This window comes from Pelobates fuscus, chromosome 8 (genome assembly GCF_036172605.1).
Source record: "Pelobates fuscus isolate aPelFus1 chromosome 8, aPelFus1.pri, whole genome shotgun sequence".
Taxonomy (NCBI): Eukaryota; Metazoa; Chordata; class Amphibia; order Anura; family Pelobatidae; genus Pelobates; species Pelobates fuscus.
Window position 1 is genome coordinate 144,511,754 of NC_086324.1, and position 19,054 is coordinate 144,530,807.

At 37.4% G+C, this 19,054-nt stretch overlaps 1 protein-coding gene across 1 annotated transcript; it reads left to right on the forward strand.

Moving 5' to 3' along the window:
* The first annotated feature begins 361 nt into the window (after positions 1 to 361).
* Positions 362 to 3,861, forward strand: FOXL3 (forkhead box L3). The gene is made up of 3 exons (XM_063428894.1): positions 362 to 499; positions 1,433 to 1,601; positions 3,014 to 3,861. Exons 1-3 carry the CDS (start codon positions 393 to 395, stop codon positions 3,482 to 3,484), a joined length of 747 nt encoding a protein of 248 aa, XP_063284964.1. The 5' UTR covers positions 362 to 392; the 3' UTR covers positions 3,485 to 3,861.
* The last annotated feature ends 15,193 nt before the right edge of the window (positions 3,862 to 19,054 follow it).

Genomic DNA, 19,054 nt, shown 5'->3' on the forward strand with positions numbered 1-19,054 from the left:
TATATATATTTTTCAGTTCCCGTTCACATCTTCTGCCTTTAAATTCTGGACCACCCAGACACTAACATTCAAAGCTAAAAGCTGTGCACACCCAGAGTTCAAAGGTTCAAAAAAGAGCTACCCAACTTAATCAGTTATTTGCTGCCTTACTTATAACCAGATTGGATGCAAACAGAATATCCCAACAGACTGACTGTCTGGGAATAAGGAATTTCTAGAAAACAACTTATACTCAAAGGCAAAAGAGAGAGAGAGAGAGAGAGAGAGAAGGGGAGGGGGAGCCCAGATGAGAATAGAGAGTGAACCACAGGATCTCACCCCTCCTTCTTAGAGATTGTAAGAAACAGGACCAAACACAAGAGCCACTGTAGTCCTGCAAAGGAACCTGCAGAATGTTTGATCATACTCAGTACCCTTATAATTGTTTTAATTATGATGGAGATGACTACCCAACCTGCAGCTCAGACGAAGAGAAAAAGTACTCAAGACCAGCCTATAGGTAAGAAGAAGCACACTTGAAGAATCTGCCCCTAGATCTTTTTATCCTAACCATTTTCAGCGCACCTCCAGCCGATAAATCAATTCAATTATTTCAGCAGGTAGTGTTGAGATTAGTTCAATCAATTATGTTGCTAAAAATCACCAGCTGCTCTATTGATCGTGCAGAGAAAATGCTGGAGTTAGGGATTCCCTATGGGTATCTGTGAAGAAATTAGTGATACAAATATTTTCAGTGTTCTTCTTCAGGCTGTCAGTAAGATTAATGTTGATTTGAAAAAGATTACACTATTTGTTTTATGTTATACTTGTAAACTTTTATGCTACTCAATAATTTATGAAATAAATCTATACAAAAGAATACACAGTTTATATATATATATATATATATATATATATATATATATAGACCCTATTTAACGTGATGTAATTCAATGGGAAATGTACATATAAAAAAGTTTAAAATATTCTATAACAGGAATTAGCCCAATTTAACGTGATGTAATTACATGAGAAATATATATATAAAGTTAAAAACATTCTAAAACCAGATTAAGCCCAATTTAACGTTATGTAATTAAATGTAAGACAAATTGTTTTTCCTATTTAATTACATTACGTTAAAGTGGGCTAAATAATTTTAAAATCGGTCAAAAACTATTCATTTTCTATAAAAAAAAATTTTTTTATAATAGTTTTATTATCCCCAGACAGAATATATGTATATATATATATATATATATATATATATATATATATATATATATATATATATATATATTCATTATGTTACCTTTTCTAAGAACATTACTTTACAGTAAACTGTAGTTTGACGGATACGTCATTCTCATGTGCTCATGTAAAACTACAGGTGACAGTTAATTTATTATCAAATATAAAGATATCATGTTTTTTTTATTTATTTTATTTATAGCTATATTGCTTTAATTGCTATGGCAATCCAGCAAAGTCCTGACAGCAAAGTGACTCTGTCCGGCATCTACGATTTCATTATGAAGAAATTCCCATATTATAGGTCCAACCAAAGAGCGTGGCAGAACTCCATAAGACACAACTTGTCTCTCAACAGCTGCTTTGTCAAGGTAACGCAATTATATATTTTTTCATCATAGTCTTCTTAAGAACAGTACTGTCTCTCACTTAATTAAAGCCAAGTTTATTCTAACAAATACTCTTTTAATTAAATTGGAAAAATAAAAAATAATAATACAAGCAACTAGTTATAGTTTAAATCATAAAGAGTTTATACCTTACGCACTCATTAATTGTGATAGTAGTAATGTTAGTTGATAATCATGTATAATATATATATGTATGCATGCATGTGTTCTGTATATATGTTCTGTATATACATATGTAACCCATATACTCAATAACACTTACAATTTCAGCAGTAAATGCCCAGGTATATTTCTGTATAGGGGAAGCTAAATATCAACCAAAACATATTTATTAACTCTGCAAGTCAATGCTTCCGACTCTCCTGAGTTTAGGAAACATAATAACTGATGCATTACTGTTGACAGTAACCTATCACCCAGGGGATAGTAGGGATGCTATGTTTTGTTTAAGTGGCATCTGTATTAATGAGTAACATCTATAGAATCTCCAAACAAAGTAGCAAAACTGTATTTAAAGGCCTACATTTTGTATGCTGGTTCTCAACTTACTGCATTTTTCCATTTGTTGATTAGAACATTTTATTACAGGTTTCAAGATTTTTTTTTTAAGTCAGAATTGATACATACTGGTCATTTTTTCCAAATGGCCAAAACAGTTCTGCACTTTTCTGTAAGTTTTCATTGCATAAGATTACGTTACCTAGAAAAAAAACTAAAATTTAAGCTTTTCTTTATAGCGTTTGGGAGCAGGATTCTTAGCATACATTGTAGAATGACTCTTTGTAAGTTGAAAAAATGAAATCAGTGTTTCTATCTATAGATAGATAGATAGATAGATAGATAGATGATAGAGATAGATAGATAGATAGATAGATTGATAGATAGATAGATAGCATTTATTTGTCTATTAAAGATGTAGACAACCTTCGGCACTCTAGATGTTGTGGTCTTACAGCTATAATGCTGGCAAAGCATCAGGGGAGATGTAGTCCACAACATCTGGAGTGCCGAGGGTTGCCTACCGCTGGTCTATTGCTTATATGGTGGTGTTATAAGTTGTTCTATGTGACGTACATAACATGAAAGGTTAAACAGCAAACTGTTGATGGGAGCATTTGTTACTATTAATGGTCTGCCAAGCAGTGTGGTATCAATTTATGATCTAATGAACAGTGCCTATTCATTTCCAAATTGTCTTAGTTACTTATCACATTCCTACTACATGTTATCTAAATCATGCTTCTACGAGATCCGTTCGATGTTCCATGATGATCCAAACTTGAAAGATTGGTAACAATGCTTTAAAAGTCCAAAACATAAAATAAAAATAAAATATATAACAGGTACATTTATTTTTTTGTCTACATCCACAGGTGCCAAGAGCTGAAGGGAATGAAAAAGGCAAAGGAAATTACTGGTCGTTTGCGTCAGGATGTGAGTCAATGCTTGATCTGTTTGAAAATGGGAATTATAAGAGAAGGCGAAGAAGAAGAAACATGAAAAAATGTCAGAAAGATAGAAAACAAAGTCTAACAAAACCACTTCATCCAGGGGACATCTCTACCACTAACTTGTCCTCATGTGCTATGTCTGGCAGTGAAAAAAAAACTGACCCGATAACCGTACAGATGGAATCGGACAGTATATTTCCAAATGATATAACCAACAGACAGAGCCAGACTGATTCCAGCCAAGCGAAGTCCGATGAAATCAAATTTAGCATTGATTATATTCTCTCAGCTCCAGACCCTTTGCCAGTACTAAGATCCCAGCATCATGTTCTAGATAACAAATATCATATCTTAGAATGCCAACAAAGGAACCTTCAGTTCTGGAGCCTATGACAATCAAGCTAATTCCTAATCATCTGTGTTCATCTATCAAGGTTATCTGTCGGAGCCATGGGTATCTCCGTGAATCCATTCACTTTGTAAACAAGCTTCGGAATGTAACGATTCTATAACAACATCCGTGCTATGTGTAGTCTCGAGAGTAATTTATCTTCACTGCCGAAATCACTATTTGGCTACCAGTGACATTCCTTTTTTTTTCTCCTTAAGTAAATGATGTATTAAGACCAAAATAGAGAGTTGAATTGAAATAGAGACTTTAGGTTGCCATGCTCTTGATGAAATGACTGATCGATAACATCACACAGTCCGATTGAACAAACCAACTTGCTTTTCACAGACTCATTATTTAAGTTACTAAATGTGTTGTTATACAGATCAATGTTATATTTTTATATATTATTTTAAAAAAAGAGAGATGGGTGTTTATTAGGTAGGCAGCAATCCGTATCTCCCTATGCAATATTTTTTAGGTGTGAAATATGATTAGGCAATAAATGAGATGACAAAAATAATACACAGAGACAAACACACTTATCTTAGTATTAATTTATGATAAGGTTTTTGCTGTGTGAATGTATTTTTAAATGCATGTTTTCAGAAATATACACTTTTTTTGTGATGTTGCTCGTACATATGTCAGTGAATGAAATGTATATAAAGTGTAAATTTTAGACAAAATAAATTATAATGGTAGAAAACAATAATTTGCCCTGTCCAGACCTAAATTGACTTAATTGTTCTGCAGAATAACCTTAAGCACATATTACATGCGTTTTACATTATTATTGGTTATTTTTCAGTGCTTTTCCTCCCAACCACTTTCACTGGAAGGCTCTTTCACGCATCTACTACCTTTTCAGTGAAATACCCTTTTCTCACACAACCTGGCAAGCTTTGACCCTCTAGCACCAAAGCTTGCCATTTAGATTTAGTATACATCTTTAGAAAATGATGCCCCGTTTAATCAAATCCAATCCCCGTCTATCTATTCTCAAAATGTCTTTGGTTCCCCCTCTAAATTATCTCCTTCTAGTCCGTCTCTATCAGAAAACACCTACATTGTGCACTTTCTCTAATAATACTAAGGAGGATTATTTCTTGAACTAATGAATATTTATATAAATTTCAAGCCTGCTGCCTTGTCAGTAATCCACTTTGATATTATACTAAAACAACTGGGGGGCGTCAACAGTGAATTAACAATGATTTGCAAAATTTAGGCTAAAATGTTAGAACTCTTAAAAGCGTCTAACTCTACTGATTTGTTGACCTGAATTTTGAAGTCCATTGTCAACTCACCCACAAGGAACTATTCTGTGAGTAGAGACACTAGTTTTTCTGTTGCCTCAACAAGGCTACTTTAGCCTAAATTTTGGAACTCTGATTTTATCTAACCACAAACAACTATGTATTTAATAAATCAGTTGGTTAACATTATTTGTGTGTATTTTATTTCATAAGCTGATGTCTGGTTTTACAATATGTATAAATTCTTGACTTATGCGAGCTTCGAAAGCTGTAACACGTTTGCTACAATCAAAATATAGTGTCTGACCTTTTCAAATTCAAATGTATTCATTGTAGGAAGTTTATTACTACCAAGTTCTCTGCCGTTGGCGTGGAATGGCGATCTGAATAGGTACAAGAGAGGACGATGAAAACTGAATTTGGTTTGCCTGTAAGCCACAAATGTACCATATATTTTACATTAGTGCAACGTAATGAAATACATTTGCGCGCACATTTATGCTGGCATTTGGTATATGAAAGGATATCAATCATATTCCAGGTGGCACACGGAACTGCTGTAAATTTGTGTAACTTTAAGTGAATGGCATTTAATATCAAGCAACATCACACAGGTGTAGGTTTTGTGACCTTATTCAAATGTCGCAGCCAGAACAAGCCATTCCCAGTGCAATTATAATTTAATTTTGTATTCCTTTGTTGCAAATCGTCCGATCGATCACTTATATTAACATTAATATCATATTACCCCTGAGCAAACGTCAGTCTCTACACTATTACGGATCACTAACTTCCTATTAGAATAGTTGAAAACAGAGCCATATGCTACACAAAACAAAATTAACATAAATTAATTTATCAAACGGTAAACCTTGACGGTTGCTGCCATAAAAACAACAGAGTCTGAGTTTTTCCATAAAAAACAAACACATGGATAAATGTGCTGTGCGGTGCTGAAGTATATTTTTTCTGCCCCTAGCAAAGAATTGTGGGGTGGGTTGGGGCACTTAAAAAAAATATTTAAAAACAAACAAATTTTCATGAGTTCCAATAATAAATCTGTTTACTGTTTACAAGGCATTTGAACGCGTTGAATTTGTAATCTCTAAAATTATCTACAAATGTTTCTATCAGATATCAATTATAAATACACACTTGCATGTTTATAAAGGATATGCATAGAGAAAAGTTATCATAAATTATAAATAAAAATGTGTAAACATCTAAATCTAAAAAGTAAAAAAAAAGATAAATAAATACACTGTATATGATGTTAATTTCTAATGATTTATAATTTATGAACCTATTAAAATATACTTGTCACATATACTTTTTTACTTTCATTTACCTCAAACAAGTAAATAAAACACAAACTCGGTTATACCTTAAATATATGTTAGTCTGACTTCAATAGGTCATTTATTGACTGCTATAATCTTATAAAAGATAAACATTAACTGGAATTATCCTGAATAGTGTGATATGGGTTAAACATGTTTAATAATAGGGGCCCATATTACACCCTCTGTCTAATGATGACAGATATTCATGCAGTGGCAAAACTACTGCACGTGGGCCCGCATGCTCAGGGGACTCATCAGGTTACCGATGGGTATCACTGAACAGGGTTCAATTGGCCCCAGTAATATCGGTGATGCTAGGAGGAAATGAAAGCCTGTCATTTCCTCCCAGCTACATATAGCGCTGCACAGGAGGAGAAGAGAGGAGGAGGCAGAGACTCAGCTCCAGCCAGTCCCACACTCCTATCAAACTCAGTCAGCAGCAGGACACCAAGGAAGCTACCCTCCTAAAAGGTATGTTAACAGGAGGTTAGCTAAAAATCTAAAAATGTATGTGTATATATGCTTTGTGAGTGTTGGGGAAAATGTGTATGACTATGTCTGTCAGTTAATGTGTGTGTGTCTGTCAGTGTGTGTCTGTCAGTGAATGTGTGTGTCTGTCAGTGTGTGTCTGTCAGTGAGCATGTATCTGTCAGTGTGTGTCTGTCAGTGACTGTGTGTGTATGTGTCTGTTAATGAGTCTATGTGTCTGTCAGTGAGTGTTTGTCTGTCAAAGAGTGTGTGTGTCTGTCAGTAAGTGTGTGTGTCTGTCTGTCAATGAGAGTGTGTGTGTGTCAGTGAGTTTGAGTATCTCTCAGTGAGTGTGTGTCTGTCAATGAGTGTGTGTGTGACTGCTAGTGTGTGTTTGTCAGTGAGTGTGTTTGTATCTGTCAGTGTGTGTCTGAGTAATAGTGTGTGTCTGTCAGAGTTTGTAAAATCAATGAGTGTGTGTGTATGCCATTTTATGTCAGTGTATCTGAGAGTGTGTTCCTGTCAGTGAGTTTGTGTGTAAGTGTGTTTCTGTTAATGAAAGTGTGTTGGCTAAAAAGTGTGTGTGCCAATGACTGCATCTTTCAGTAAGTGTATGTCAGTGCATGCATCAGTGAGGGAGTGTCTGTCAGGCAAAGTGTGTGTGGCCTTGACAGGAAGGGGTGGGGCAAATTTAATTGGGGGGAAGAGGGTGCCCAAGTTTTATCATGCCTACGGCAGCACAAATTCAAAATATACCACTATGTGTGTGTATGTGTCTGTGTCAATGCATATGCGCATGTCAGTCAAAACTCTATCAATGACTTACTCCTTTGAACTATCACAGTGGGATAATTCTCCCACACGTGTTTTTGAGAGCCTCCTCACCCAACATTCTTAGCCTAAACCTCCACAACTCATCTCACACCTTGTCAGACTTTCTCCATTATAAATTCATCTTACATTCGTACAGCACAGCTCTCACCCTCGCTAAACAATCCTAGTTTGCCTCTTTCTTTAGATCAAGCTTCAACAATCCCAGACATCTCAACATCTCTCTGATACCTACAATTCTCCTCTTTGCCTTGCCATGGCCACCCCCACACTTACTTTACAGCTGATAACTTTGCATGCTACTTTACTGACAAGATTAACTAGTCCCGAAAGAATTCTCCCACCTTTGCTTCCCTCTCTTAACAGCACATGGGCAATGCATTTCCTACCCTTCAAGCCTTCTCCTCGTTAAATGAACAGAAGGTGGCAGCGCTTCTACCTTTTCTCTCACCCCACCACTTCTCCGTTTGAACCCATCCTATCTCACCTCATCAGATGTCTCTCTCCTTGTCTGGTGCCATCCTAAACGCATATCTTCAACTGTTCTTATTCTTATAGCAATATCGCCGCTCCCCATCAACATGTTGTACCCATCCTAAGAAAAAGAATCTCTTGACCCATCTTCCCCTTCTAACTACCGTCTCTTATACCTGCTCCCTATCTCATCAAAGCTTCTGAATCGAATTGTCTTTACGCATCAATTCCAACTCTTTCCTCAACCCTCTTATATCTGACTTCTCCCCCTTTAATTCTACCGAGACCTCTCTGATTTAAGAAAATAACAATCTAATAGCGGCTAAATCCAAAGACCATTAATCTATACAAATTTTTCTAGAAATCTCTGCTGCCTTTGACACTATTGATCATGTCCCCATTCTTCAAACTCTTTACACCCTTGGTCTCTGTGACACTGTCTTCTAGTGGTTCTCCTCCTATCTCTCTCAAAGTTCATTCAGTGTCATTTTCATTCATTTTCTCATAACACCTTCTCCCCTCATCCTGACTTGGCTGGAGTACTGCAATGCTCTGTTCTTGGTCCCCATTTTGTTTTCCCTTTACACTGTCTCTCTTGGCAAATGTATTCATTCTTTTTGATTCAGCTACCACCTGCATTCCGATGACACTTAGATATATCTCTCCTTTCCTGAAGGAGTATGTCAGTGTGTGTGTGTGTGTGTGTGTGTGTATGCGTCAGTTTCTGTATCTGTCTGTGCCTCAATGTGTATGTGTATCTGTGTAAATATGTATGTATGCATGTGTATATGTGAATACATCCCAGCAATCAAATGCCAACACTACATGCAAACACACCCTTGCAATCAAATACAAACATTACATACAAACACATAAATGCCATGGCATTGGAGGAGTTGTACGACATATGATGATCTACTTTGTGCTTGAGTGTTTTTTGCACCGGGGCCCTCACTACATTAGTTCTGCCACTGGATGAATGGTTCTCCCTTCACTAACATGGTGTGATTTTGGTTAGGGGAAAGGTCGTGGCTACCCACTCACTCACTCGCTCACTCCTTTCCTATTCAGTGGATAGGTATTTAAAAATCATTAATTGTGGAACCCATTATTCCCAAGAGGAAGATGTGCAATGGCCTCCCCTCCCCTTACCCATACATGATAATTCATGAAGTTCTATAAACTATATAATAGCATGCTTGGGAATGCCCAGTTCCTCATTATGTTAGTTGTCTATGCACCATATTAATATTGTTATTATTTTGCAGAGGAATGCACAGTACCCTGGCATAATAATACTCCCCTATCCACTGTGTTCGTATGGCACTCTATTCCTATGACACTATCAAAATGTCACTGTGTTCTCCTTGTGCCCCTAATTATGGGTGGGCATGGAGTTGTTTTTCCCATACTGTTTTAACCTATAAATTTAAGGTCAGCCAAAGAGTAGATTCACAGCTGTTCTAAAGCTAGAAATTTTATAATGCCTTGCCAGCTAAGCTTCCATAATTAGGCTATCTCCTGCTGTAAAAATACTTTTTAGTCACTTAATCCAATATTTCCATTGGGTGTTCTTGATAGCCTCTACTCTCCTCTCTTTTATACAATTACCCTCTTAATATCATATTAATGCTCTCTTAATCTGAAGAGCCTTAAAGGGACACTCTGGATATCTCAAGCAATTTAGCTTTCTGAAAAGCTTTATGTGTGAAGACTGTTTCCTCATTTAAAAAAAAAGTGCAGATTTCAGCAGAAATTGACACTTTTATAAAATAACCTTGTTACACACCACTGTCTTTTAATCAGACAACATGTCTTGTTACTTCCTGGTTTGGTTGGCTCAGTGGAGCAAAACTTAAGGGGCATACAATTGCTGAGAGTACCTGCCTTGCAAAGACTTCAAATTGAGCTGCATTAAGAAGTCTGTGATTGGACAGCCACAGGAAGTATGGGCGGGGTTAGAAGGGGAGGGCTTGCAAAGGCTCCTGACAAAAGAACTGCAGCTTTTGCAAGCTGTTTTAGATATATCCCCAATGACAAAATACATAATTAAATGCATGCAAGTTTGTAGTTGGGGTATATCTTTGAAACAGTAATTAAAATATTTGGGCAGTGAAGTGCCCATTTAATTATCTTCTTTACTTATGAAACCTCTTTTTTAATTTTCTCTTTTCCCTCTGCAAAGCTTTCACTGTCTCTCTGGATATTTCAACTGTATACCGTAACTTACATAGTACTCCTCAGCTTGGCTCCACCTAAAACGCATTCCCTTAATATTTAAGAACTTCCAGCATGGCCTTTCTACCTTTCTTACAATTTAAAAAGCTGTTTGGCAAACTAAATAAATGTAAAGCTCACTACTGCTATCTCCTTTTTAACAGTATAAAAATATTACTGTATATTACTGTACTGTGTTCCTGTATTAGACATGTTATTGTTTAAAATAAAGAGATTTCATTTAGAGTGTTGACTTTTGTTTAAAATAATGTTTCTACAGTGCCGGTGTAGGCTGAATTTTTTGTATATAACTCACCACACTGTGTAAACAATTACATCCTCCTGTCCACACCATCTTCTAATACTCCATGAAAAGTCATCTCTGTAAAGTTTATATCCTTATTAAACTGCACCAGTAGCAGAGTGTTTTTCACTTTGTTTTTATTAAAAAAATGAAAAGTTAGAACAGACGTTTAATGTCACTTTCAAATCATTCGTATTTTCTCGTAATGCTGGTCCAGAACTATAGACTTAAAAAAGCTTTTAAAAAAACGGTTCCCCAAAGTGAAATTCTTATTTTATTTAATACAAATCATAACTAGCGCTCGTTTATAGAATGCACTGACCCCATACTTGTATTTCACACATCAATGGCCAAAACATAGTTGACATTTAACGTTTTAATTTTATACAGTATTAGACTGCATAAACTTCGAAACTCCATCATTGATGAATGCAAACATTCATTCAAATGCTTCTTTTTGATAATAAAGAACTCCCTACAGCATAATAACATTAATTCTTAGCACAATACCACCGTTGGGGTTTAATTATTGAACAGTGAATTGTTGTGAAATGAAAACTGAATTGCTAAATTAAAATCAAAACAAGAGAGTTAGAAAATAAATTCAACTCCGCTCTATTCCCAACTTGACTATTTTGAGAAAATCGTTACCAGTTTAGATGACAACTCATTACGATTCAATGTTTAGTGGAAACAAACTAATTTAGGAAGTGCAAGTCTTCATCGTGGAGCAAAAACCTGTATTTAGGAAGAAAATACAACCCATATTTTTGTCAAAAGACCCCAGATTCACACTTGAATGAACATTTGTGAGAATTTTTATCTCGTCTGGGATATTCACTTAAGTGTGAATTGTGGGGTATTCAAAGCCAATTCAAACTAAAGGTCAACATTTAGACAAAAACAGGTCAAATTGAACACATAGATGAACTGAAGATTTTTTTTTCAGATAGGCTAAAATTTAAAAATAATTTAGAATTTCATACTTCACACTTCAGTAAATAAATTCAATATACAGCAGTGGTTCAACTTCCATCAAGTCAAAGGACCAAATTCTCCCGCAACCTCATATCCACTTTCCTTACACATATTCTGGATTCTTATTTTGCATTGTGTCCTAGAGAGACTAAATGGAGCATTGCAATTGGCTGGAACCTAATTCAGCGATGCACAGCCAGCTTGGTAGTATAAACAAATATATTCTGCTCATTATTTATTGTCTTCCATCCAGTTTTCACGTACAGAAGGGAGGAACAACACAGGCCATACTGATAACTATGCAAGTACTGTTTATTTTATTTTAAACTCCAATTTCACAGCCAAGATAGCAGGGGTAGGCAACTACCACGGGTAGGCAACTTTCAGCACTTTAGATGTTGAGGACTACATCTCCCATGATGCTTTGCCAGCAATATGACTGTACGAGCACCCTTAGCCTATACAGTTCTGGAAGAGTTGTGGGCAGACTGCCACCCTTCCTCCACAAAAACAGTCATTAAAAAAAACTAAGTAAACTGAATCATAGGGCCAGGGTCAGCTCAAGTATAGCGATGATCTAGACATTCTTCCTTAATTTTGCATATTTATGTCTGCCGTCTATACAATACAGTGGGAAATTAGTTACTAACCTTCTGTCTTATGTACATATTAAAATGTGTTACAATTTATAGTTGAATGTTAGGTAATTCTATTGACCGTATGTCACTCACATACCTTCCAACATTTCAAATGGACAAGCAGGGACATTTTAATTTTAGGGGTGTGAGTGGGGTTGTGACCAGGGTCAGGGTTATTATAAGAAATTTTAGGTGACTTACTAATGACAATTTATGCCACTAAAATGTAATTTAGAACAAGTACAATGTATCTTATTTACACAGACTGATTTCTTAACACTTTTATTGTAGTTTAAAGACACATTACTGGGAGTATTATTGCTGTGGATTTCTGTTATACACTCAGACACATCAACAATAAGGAGGTCCTAGAAAAGAGGGGCATTAGGCTACAAAATAGGGACAGGGGGATTAGGACCTCACATAGGGACTGTCCGTCCTCAAAGGGGACAATTGGATTGTATGCACCCATATATGTGCTTTGCTAAAACACAGACATACACACATGCATGCACACACATCTACACATATAAAACATATGTACATATGCTCCAAAAAAGAGAGGGTTCACACGTTTGAAACTGGCGGCCCAAGCATTTTTACAATTACAGTTAATTGTACTGGTTAGCCATTCATTATGCCTAAGTCCTTTATATACTACATCACTTTAATGGTCAAGTGAGTGACGCATGTTTCTTTAAGCAAGAAGCATAATTTAGAAGTGTTATATCTAAAGTCTAAAGTAGGACCTGTGATATAAAGTAGTTCAAAGTTAGTGAGTGGTCTTCGGATCTTTTTTGTAGGAAGGAGTTGTTTTCTTAGCTAATCAGTCTATGATAGTCTATCGGAAAACAAAACAGGAACTGCACTCTTCCATAACCACAACTTGGGTGCATCCGGACCAGTGGCCAGTACCCAGTACCCAGTCCCTCAATTTAATTTGTAATCACAGGAAAAAGGATCCAGGCACTCCAAGGTTAAATCAAGGCAATTTTATTGGACCCAAACGTCCAGCAATGTTTCAACCTAAAAAAAAGTATTTTTTTGTGATCTGGTTAATTTTGTTATTTTCAGAAGTACATTAGGACATTAGGGATATGGTTGGGGCTGAGGAAAATAAGTTATTAAAAATAAGAAGACGGGGGGCGGGGCCGGGCCGCCGAGCAGAGCGGTCGCAGGACAGCTCGGCTCCTGCAAAAACAGACACAAAAAGCTTGAATATCGTGATTGTAATGGAAATAACCCACCAAATCTGCGACCCTCAAAGTGACCGGGCTGCTTGAGCTGGGGAGAGACTTGCTCCCGGAGTTATAGTCCCTCAGGGGAGAGGGGCCGCTGTGCCAGGCGGGCCCTCGCCTGGTGGTGAGTGGAGCGGACGGCCGCCGCGACACTATCCTGCCCGAAGGGGCCCGACACAAAGGTGCTATCTGCGGTCCCGGTCCCCCCCCCCTCTGGACCGGGGGGGTGATCCCGGTCCCCACCCTAGGCCCACCAGCGAGCAGCATACCTGCGCCAGGCTGAGATGGAGACCCAAGCCTCTGAGGAAGAACACAAGATGGCGGAGTCAGTGAGCGGGAAGTTGGAGGTACGCACCTCACACTGGTGTCAGGCGGACATGGGCCATGAGGAAACCGGCGAGTATCTGCTGAGACCCATTCTGGGTCAAATCAAGCGGCGGAGGTGAAACCGGGATCATGCCGAGCAGCAGCACAAGCAAGCGGCGGAGGCCTACACCAGCAATGTGCACCTACAGCATGTACCCCTGGGGGGAGAGACAGTGCCCCGGCGACGAAACCCTGCACACTATGATTCACAAAGCACCGCGAAGATGCCGACTCACAAGACCAGACGTCCTGCAGATGCGAAGTATGTTCGGACACAGCACGGCGGCGGGGATCCAGCCCCTACCAGAGGCAGACACCGGACTATACCGCAAGTAAACCACGAGGGGTCTGTGGATCCGCCACTGACCTGGACAGTACCTAACTGGACAGTAATAAAGCTTTGGTCCCTATGCTGCCTCCGCTATACTACACAGACCAGCTTCATGACATGCAGCCACTGACTCCCATATGGCTGGTGGGGGTTTAAACAGGGGTGGTAAAACCTAGCGAATGTTTAAAGCTTTTTTCTATAGGCACTGTATCATTAACTGCAGACAGGCTAGCTTGCACACTCTGATGTACCTTAGGACCAACAGTTACTGCTATATAATTCTATGATAAGCTTGTTTAACTACTGATATATCTAATCTCACTTCTCATGCAACCCATATTGAAAATGACCAGTCTGCTATATAAATAGTCGTACTCTACTATTAGGCTAACTAAGCATGCTTTACCCTAACACTGTTTGTTTTTTCATGCACTTAGCCTGATTACTCTATAAAACAAAAAATGTGCTCTTTCTCACTTGCCACGATGCCCTGAAATGTTTATGTAAGCGAGTTCTACGCTGTTGTGGCGTTACATATATGTATGTGAACCTAAGCACTACCAAAATAAAGAATTAAAAAAAAATAAAAAATAAAATAAGAAGACATCTAACAGTACTTTTTGTTTACAGGAAGTTAGTTTAATTTAGTACATGTGATTGAGGGTGGGCAATGGTGACAATTTTAGGTGAAGGGAGTGGACAATGGGATGACTAAGAACTTCAAATAATTAAAATTCCATAATAGAATTGGGAGTAATGATAACAGGCTGTGTAATAAAAAGCAAGCCATCAACATATCCACCAACTGATGTCCACAATCATACATTTTAGGATGGTGCTAAATAGCCTCCAGGAGATGTTTTAGTGCCAAGGCAAAATTCAAGACGAAAAGGGCCCTTCCAGCCTAGGAAGAGATAGCTATTCAAGTTAATTTTAGCCAAGGGGCCATGATAAAGTGATTGTATTCACTAAATCATGGCTTTGATTTAATATTGTTGGATATGTTTTTTTAAATGACTTAATATTTTTTGATAATCTTTTAAAATTATATTTTCAAGATATAAAAAATATATGTCATACTTATTCAAAATATTTAATCATTTTTAAAGTTTATCCAAAAATATTAAATCATTTGAAAAGCTTATCTAACAATATTAAATATCCCAGTGTGATAAAAACATTAAAAAATAAAAAAAATTAAGAGATTTTGCATGTCCTGCATTAGGACAATTTAATAATGTATTTTTATGAAATGTTTCTCGGGTACCTAAAGGACTTGTGCATTTACAGAGCAAATTTAAAGAGTGTCACAAGCAAATAGTATCCCTGGGATATAAATATATCACTTCCCATGTTGGGAGAAAGTAGTAGACATCTAGGAACCAACAAAAGACAAAATGGGGGGGGGGGGGGGTGGAAACCTCATAAGAACAATAAAATACATGGCAATTTAGCATCTAGGTACTGTTACGTGAAGTTTTATCCCTTTTTAGTTTTTATCAGTTAAGAGGGATATGGTGGCTAAGAAGATTATAACAGGCAATATGAGGTGTGTCTACATGGTCTTAGTAACACATTTAAAAATAGATATTCCATTTTTATGAGCTCTTATTAGAGGATGAGCATTGGTCTTTTCTCTGTGTCTGTGGGCGGCGGGGGCAATGTAAAGAGGTTCATGTGAGCCAATATCATTCATGAGCACACACTAGATATTGAGCCGAAAAAAGGTCTGTTGGAAATGAACATGGGGAATTAACAAGTCTTTCAAGAAGTTTTGAGGAAAAGGGAAGCAGGGATATGGGACTATAGTTGGAAGGGTAAGACGGATCTAGGGATCACTTTTTTTAGGATGGGTACAACAGTAGCATGCTTAAGGGCAGCAGAGATAACACCAGATGAAAGAGAGTGGTTTAGGATGTGTGTTAAGGATGGTACAAGACAAGGGGAGATAGATCTGATAAGGTGGGAAGGTACTGGATCAAGCAGACAGGCGGTGGGATGAGAGGAGAGGAGAAACGACAGTTAAAGGGTTACTCCAGCCTCCACAACCACTTAGGCGATCATGGAGCAAAGAATCAGTATGTGCAGCCATTTTGCACTTTTGTGCCAGGGGCTAGTCGCATCAAGGGCACACGTGATTCTGTTCTGGACTACCAGTTAATTTGGTGCATAAATGACAGCTGTCATCAGCATGCACTGCCCACTACCTCTATCCATCCCACACTCCATTCCCTCCACGGCTCACAATGCGTGCATACACTCTGAGCTTGGAGATCATTCCAATCAAATTCTTTTCCATGAGAAGCATTTGATTGAACCATGTAGAGGGAAGCAGTAATGTTGGACACGCTTGTTTATGCTTATTTATTATAATTTTTGTTTGTTTTTAATATAAGAAGGGGGGCAGTTAACCCCTTATGACATGTCATGATTCCCTTTTATTCCAGAAGTTTGGTCCTTAAGGTGTTAAAGGGTTACTCCAAGCAACATGACCACTTCTGTTTTAGAAGTGGTCGTGGTGGTAGGAATCTTTATGTGTAGTGTTTGCACTTGAAACGCTGCACACACAAATTAATCTGCCCTTTTGTGCTGGGAGCTTTCCTGCCTCCCTCCATTGACAGTTTCTTTGTAATCCCCTCCCTCTCTCCCTTAACCACCCCGACTCCTCCCCTGTCTAGGAGCTTGGCATTTGTGTTCAGAGTTGATGAGAAACATTTGATTGGATCAGGGAGAGGGAAAGAGTGACATAAGATGGGGAGTGGAAACAAGTGAAGGGAGCGTCACCCAGCGCTGGATTCCAGGTAAGTTCATTGCTTATTTATTATGTTTTTTTTTTTACCTATAATGGGGGGAAGGGGGCAAGTGAATAATGTCCAAGTAAAGCGTTTACCTAAAAAGGGTTGGAGCACCCCTTTAATAATGTCCAGTAGAGCATTATGAATAATTAAAAAAATATATCTTAGTTAAAAGGGTTGGGGTAACACGTTAAGGAAGTTTACAGAAAAAGGTAAAGGAGGAAAGTGTAAGATTATAATTATGGAGAATATATGGAGGATGTGGATTTGTCCATATAAAGAGGTCTCCAATTAGTAAGTAATATCCTCCATATCAGAATGGCTAATTAGTGACTTCAATATCACCTGCCAGTATGGATAGGGATAATAGGAGCCTTCTATAAAAGCCCTGTAAGAGTGAGTAAGTGTTTACCATAATTTATAGATTGGGATAAATTGTGATTATTGTTTGCTAGATGTGCCAGAGCTCAGCGAGAATGCATCCATTTGGTAATCCAATCTGACACCCTGTCACCCCAATAGCCGTTCCTTGCAAAATAATATGGAGAATGGGTGATCCCACCATCTATACTACACTTTACCAGATTAATGTCTTCAAATAAAATCTAAAAACAAGCAAGGTTTGGCATGGCCATCTAAATTAAACCATATGACTCCTAAGTCACGGCTGAGACAAAAAGAATGAGAAATAAATTACTAACGTTTTCTAGAGAGTAGAAATTGAGCTATTCATTACAACCTATAAAACTTAATTCAGCTCATAATATCACATCTATGATTATGATTCTGTATTATTTCCCTAGTTATTCAGGAAGGATCAGGGGCTACATTTGCTTGATCAAGCCAGAGAAAAACACAATTAACTTAGTCCACTGCCCACAAAGAGCTTTGAGGTTACTGAGTTATAAAGAACAGCCCAAAACTGAAAATGTTACACTATTAGATGTAAAGGTTAATACATAAATCAAACGAAAATGTCAAATGCCTTTTAACGTTGATTGAGATGTAATTTAGTCTTTGTAACAATATTTTGTTACACAAATTCACAAACCCACTTAAATCATGTTATTGAAAAGGGCTTTTGGAACATGAAACAAATCACAATTGTTTTTTTGCCTTTATAGTTGATTTAAGATTTATTGCTTAATCCTCTATGTGTCAAACTGTTACCGTTGCTTTTTCATTCTCATCTTTGGGGCAGAATCTAGCATGTCGGGGTCTGTTTTAAGCCACTTGTTATTTATTACCAAAATATAATCATTAATTTATTTACAATATAGCAGTGAATTTTCGAGATAGGAGGATTTACATGTGCCACGGATTATTCTAAGTGTTGAATATTTAAGAACTGGAAATGTACCATTACCTCCCAAGTATCTCTCTCGTGGGGAAACCAACCCTCTTTATTTTCTACATTTGAATCCCTATATTAAAATGATTTATTAATAAAATATATTACCAGGAAAGATACATTGAGATCTCATGTTTTTAAGTATGTTTGATGCATATTAATCAGGGAGCCTAGTGCGCATGAGTGACAATATGTTGCGCTGAGCCAATCAGATAGTGTCTTCTCGGCTATTTCCTTGGGTAGCGGTCCTAGTATCTGTCACAGTGACAGTCACTAGAGGCATTTAAACTCAGCAAAGTAAACATCGACGTTCCAGCAGAATGGCAATGTCTTCAGTTACAGGATTTAAACTACAGGAGCATGGTATCCAGAAAGCGTCATTGTCACGGCACTCACAGTCAATATCTACCCTTCCTTTCTCTGAATTTTTGGTCCACCCCTTCCTATGCTCAGCTCCCTGCATCATTATTACATTTGTTAGTGACGTTCCAGTTGATCCTCATTGCCATGTTTCCTTATTGCCATATTCCAAAAAAATCTGCACCCCAGTCATATTTTTCTAATTCTTCACTCTTAGCCACATTTTCTAAATTTGCTGACTCAATTATATTTCCCTAGTTAAATGCCCTCAGCCATGTTTTCTTAACATATTCTTCTAATTTTTCAATCACCATATTCATGTTTTTTCTCTAATTTATCTCTAATTTATCTCTAATTTATCACCCTATTGCCATTTTCACCAAACCGTACTTCCAAAACCAAATTCATCACGATCCCCAAATGTATTACTCCTCTACGATATTCATTCAATTTCTTACCGATCAGTTATAATGCTCCAATTCATCAATCCCAGACATATTCTCTTAATTCATTGTATTCAGATTTATATTCTACAAATTAGCTTCTCTTTAATTCTCTTCATCCTGGCAGTTTCCACAATCCAACCATCCTTAACAATTGCACATTCACACAGGGAAAC

Excerpts from the sequence above, each read along its gene's own strand:
- FOXL3 (XM_063428894.1), top strand. The coding sequence starts at position 393 with ATGTTTGATCATACTCAGTACCCTTATAATTGTTTTAATTATGATGGA. Across the intron at positions 500-1,432 it reads TACTCAAGACCAGCCTATAG|CTATATTGCTTTAATTGCTA; the intron begins GTAAGAAGAAGC and ends TTTTATTTATAG. Across the intron at positions 1,602-3,013 it reads TCAACAGCTGCTTTGTCAAG|GTGCCAAGAGCTGAAGGGAA; the intron begins GTAACGCAATTA and ends CTACATCCACAG.